The following is a 5,123-nucleotide window of genomic DNA, read 5'->3' as shown; positions in this document are numbered from 1 at the left end:
GGCTATAGCAGCGGTTCCCAAACTTTTTAAGTTCACGCCACCCTAAAAATTAAAAAAAATAATTGCGCCTCCTATAAAAAATTAAATTACAAATTTATAGTATTTAAATATACAAACACTTTTATTTTTATGAAAATATAAGTTAACAGTAAATATTATTAAACTTCAATTAAAAGTATTACAAAATACAATGCGTATTAATATTTAAACTTAATGTGAACAATGTGCTTGTTTTCTGTTTAATAATTCTTCAAAATTAGGTAGCAATGTTGTGACAGCCACACGCATTTCTTTTTCAATATTAAGTTTTGATCGATATTTTGATTTCAATACAGCAACTGCAGAAAAGCCTGCTTCGCATAAATACGATGTCGCAAATGGTAGTAGTACACGCAAAGCTTTGTTAGATATTTCAGAATATTCATCTTTAATGCTGCTCCAAAATTCTAAAAGTGAAAATGAAGAAAATTTCATTCGTAACGAAGAATCAGATGAAATATCGATAAATTGTTCTTCTTCAGTAGTTGTGAAATTTGGTAAAGGGTTTTCACTAAATGGATCTTTAATCCAATTGTATTGTACGATGTCTTCTGGAAAATATTTCTCGAAATGATTTTTAAGAGTCATCAGATGATCAGAAATTATGTTTAGTGAGCTCATTGGTAATTCAAGATCATTATCTTCAAGAAAACTTTTTAAAAATGAAAAACACGTGGTTTTACCGTTTTCTTCGGTTAGTTTCCTTTGCCATAACTCGATTTTTTTAATAAAAGCAACCACTTTATCATATAATTGCAGAATATTAGTTTCTTTACCTTGTAAAGATGTGTTGAGTATATTAAGTTTTTCAAAAATATCACATAAATACGCTAATTTAATTACAAAATCACTATCAATAAACTTGTTAAAATCATTATGACCTTCTTCACTCAAATAAGTGTAAAGTTCTTGTCTAAGTTCGAACACTCGTATTAGTACGTTTCCTTTTGATAGCCATCTAGAATTACAATAAAACAGTAACGCAGTATGCTCTGCTCCCATTTCTTCACATATTTTTTTAAAGAACCTTGCTTTAACAGGCCTTGTTTTTATGTAGTTTACTACTTTTATAACCGTTTGAAGTACGGTATTTAACGATGGACACATATTTTGTGATGCTAAAGATTCTCGATGAATAATACAATGAGTCCATATCATTTCTGGAGCTTTTTTTCGTATTAAAGCCTGAAGTCCACCATAATGACCAGCCATAGCTCGAGCCCCATCTGTACATACACCCAAACAGTTTTCCCAATTAATATTATTACAATTCATAAAGTCATTAGTGATATCAAATAAGGTTTGAGCCTTAGTGTCTCCGAAAATTGGTTTACAAAATAATAACTCTTCTATAATATTTGTTTTGTCCATAAAACGAATATAACATATCAAGTGTGCGTCTTTATTACTATCGGTAGCTTCATCAAGTTGAATTGCAAAATTTTTGTTTTTTAATTTACTAATAAGCTGTTCATTTATATTTTCAGAAATATCATGAATTTGCCGACTTATTGTATTATTAGACAAGGGAATATTTTTAAGTTGGTTTGCAGCAGATTCCCCGATCATAGTAGAAACCATATCAATTGCTGATGGTAAAATGAGTTCTTCAGCAATTGTATGAGGTTTTTTACTCTGAGCAACACGAAATGCTACCTTATAAGAAGCTAAAAGTGCTTTGGTTGGAACACTTGTCTGTTTAATACAACTGGTTGATTGTTTTTCTAATTGTTCACGTTGCCTTACAAAATAATCACGTTTTTTATTAATTAACGATCCATGATTAGTTTCAAAATGACGCTTTAATTTATTTGGAATCATACTATCGGCAGCTTATTAGTAATACCATTGATTTTATAATACATAGATAAGCAATTCTATAGAGTAATTTGGTTTATTATTATTTTTTTTCATCAGTATGAAATATTTGTTTGGAATAGTTATGACATTTCAACAAAATTATTGTTGATTCAAAAATATCAATATTTACCACGCGGCTCGCGCCTCCCCTGCCAAAAGCTTGCGCCTCCCAAGGGAGGCGCGCCTCACAGTTTGGGAACCGCTGGGCTATAGAATGATATTGAATACTTACTATATATATATGTGCAATGTGCATGATAATAATACATTATAGTACCTATCTGTGAAATCTGTTTAAAATGTAATTGATTTGCAAAGGGGTAACATTATATTCCCCCGTGGTACTAATTATCGTATGAAGTTTTTTTGAGACCACGTGACCCGTTGAAGGTTAACGCGAAGAGATTATTTTTGCATGGATGTTATATAATATTATATGAGATGTATGAATGGGCGTATGTCGAAATAAGCCTGAAATGGCATGTGTACGTGAAAAGTCAAAGGTGACCGAAAATCTTGTCCGGGCACACCTGTTGTATATTACTGTCAAGGTTCCATTGCAGCCGTGACTGCCGTAAACCTTATGTTTACATGCCGATATACCACCTGTATTGATTTAAAAAATAATTCATCGGTTCCGCGAACGAGAAAAATCTCTAGTCCGTGCATAATACAATTATACATGATATAGTGTTCGCAATGTCATGACAAATGCCGAATGGAAACAGTTTACAGGTAGTTGCTATTGAGTAACCGCGATTTTCAGTGGACGTCGCGAACGACAACCGACCGGAATATTATGCGAAATGAATTATATTGCTTCACACATTTTTACATTGATTTGGATATTTTTCGTATTTTTATCCTGCTATGTCATATTTAAACTATAGAGAGGGGAGGGAGGGGGGTATCACTATATTTAAAAATTGCTCTCACTGTTCAATTTCAAATATCCGCATGGAAAAATAGGTATAGCGGTATGCGTGTACGAACGTTCATTTTTCAAAAGATAATAATAATAAGCGCCAGATGCAAGGGCGGCCATTGGCGGTGGTGTTGGTGGTGGGAAGGAGAGGGGACACCCCCCTAAAAAATCATAAAGCATGAAAAAAAAAATGATGTATATGCTTTGAGTTCATATACTTATTTCTTAAATTTTAATGCTACACTTGATACCATGGACTTTTGCTTAATACTTATCACTTTTAAGAAATACCAATTTAGTATCTATATGCTATGAATAGGTTTTGGAATCTAGTTTAATTTTGTCCTCCCCCCCCCTCTCCTGAAAATTACCCTATGGGCACCTTCAGCCAAACGAGAATAAGAAACAAGTCGTCGATAAAAACTTATAAGCGCTCCTTAATCCTTAAAGCACTTTTGATGCTCTGAACTAAATGCGCAGTACACGGCCACTATGTAATCCCTCACAAAAACAAAATATATCCTTGACATAAATCAAGGCACTTTCGTAAGAAAAAATGTACAGTTGTGACGGTTGACTTAAATCTAGACACCTATGGACACTATACATGTTCTTTTTATTCCAGTATTTTAAATATTTTATAAAGCTGACATCATTACTCAACCATGTATTACAATCTGAAGTCTTAATACTATATAGACACGTTTTGTTAACGCCAAGACTTTGGATTTAACAATAATATTAATCATCTCAACCTAAGATAGACTCTTACTTTTTTAACATTGAACAGTTTTCAAACACGGTGGTGTATACAGTTTATAAATAAGCACTACAAAACAATATTTTTTTACCTCACACGAAATTGGTCCGATAAAAAGTGGGTTGCCTCTAACATTGCATATTATGTTGTGCTATTATACTCTTAGCGTATATAATGGTAATTTTTTAAACAACTATCGTTGAGAAATATAATATGAGATAAAAAAAAAAATAACAATTAGTAGAAAACATTGTAAAATACAAGAATTTTAATGATACAATAATAATCCATATCTTGCAGGGAACGCGTTATTCCTTAAAAAATATTTAGATCATTAATTCAGGGAGTGTCAATACACGATACGCTATATGTTGTGCACTACAACTTTTAAGTATAGTTATTAACAGTAATGAGCTAATCTAAATATTTACACCCAACATATGAGTACCTTGAAACCAACGCAGTATTTAAAAAAAAAAAAATTGTAACCTCATTAAATAATGTTATGTTAATATTAAAAAACGTTCAAGTTAAACAAAAAAGATTTTGGTCAAACTACTGTGGAGACTTCAACAGTGAGAACTATATGTTATATCACTTTAACTGTGTGTATAGGTATTAAGTCATACACAGCCTATTGGGTAGTATTCTGAATAAAGTATTCCAAATGAAGTATTCGGAATACTTTTTAAGTATATATAGAATACTTTTCAAATAATTTTGCCAACAGTATTCGGAATAAATATTTTTCTAAAAGTATTTTATTCCTATAAAAAAATACTTAATATTTACAATAGTTATTGTTTTCTTGTTTTTCTGGACATTTTTACAATATAATATATACACGCGTTTTAAAATTTTAAATTAAGTATCAACAACTTAAATTGTATTATATTTAAAATAATTATTAAATTTTATAATAACATATTATGTTGGCAAATTTTCCCGAAGAAAAGTATCATTGGTTCAATATTTAAAACAAAAATTAAAAATTATTTTTAAAGTATTTCGAATACTTTTGATTTTTGAAGTATTTGCAGACTCTGAATACTATTTTTCATAAGTATTCGAGTATCGTACTCCAAATACTTTTCAAAAGTATTTTACCCAAATCTGTCTGTACGTTGGTATTTTAACAGTTTTGTGTGAAATTATGAAACAGTCTAATGTGTTTCCGATATCGTTCGACATTCGTTTAAATAATTAAATACATAATATCATTATTATTTTTAAACAATCAGTTAATTATTGATTTATCGTCATACGCAGCAGTTGACACGCGACAGAGGGTGAAAATGTAGGTAATAACTTTAATACCGTCCAAAATTCGATAATATACCTACTGAAATATAACTGAATTGTATCTCTCTTTTTAACTGTACAAATTATAAATAAAGATTCGCGTCTCGATTTTTGTTGTTGAATCATTCAGCAAATTTGTTCTTCTTGAATGAAATTTGCTGAAGACTATCGACGTAACATTATATTTATTAATATACTCTATAATATGTACCTTGGATAGTATTAATTAAGTGATAA

At 30.5% G+C, this 5,123-nt stretch overlaps 1 protein-coding gene across 1 annotated transcript; it reads right to left on the bottom strand.

Moving 5' to 3' along the window:
- Positions 1-210: 210 nt before the first annotated feature.
- LOC132942153 (zinc finger BED domain-containing protein 5-like) lies at positions 211-1,860 on the bottom strand. Its single transcript, XM_061010463.1, has 3 exons — positions 1,548-1,860; positions 891-1,388; positions 211-815 (listed from the first exon to the last, which is right to left on the bottom strand). Exons 1-3 carry the CDS (start codon positions 1,858-1,860, stop codon positions 211-213), a joined length of 1,416 nt encoding a protein of 471 aa, XP_060866446.1.
- Positions 1,861-5,123: the final 3,263 nt, after the last annotated feature.

This window comes from Metopolophium dirhodum, chromosome 3, assembly GCF_019925205.1.
Source record: "Metopolophium dirhodum isolate CAU chromosome 3, ASM1992520v1, whole genome shotgun sequence".
NCBI lineage: Eukaryota > Metazoa > Arthropoda > Insecta > Hemiptera > Aphididae > Metopolophium > Metopolophium dirhodum.
Note: the sequence above shows the minus strand (reverse complement) of the source record. Positions and strands in the feature narration are given on the sequence as shown.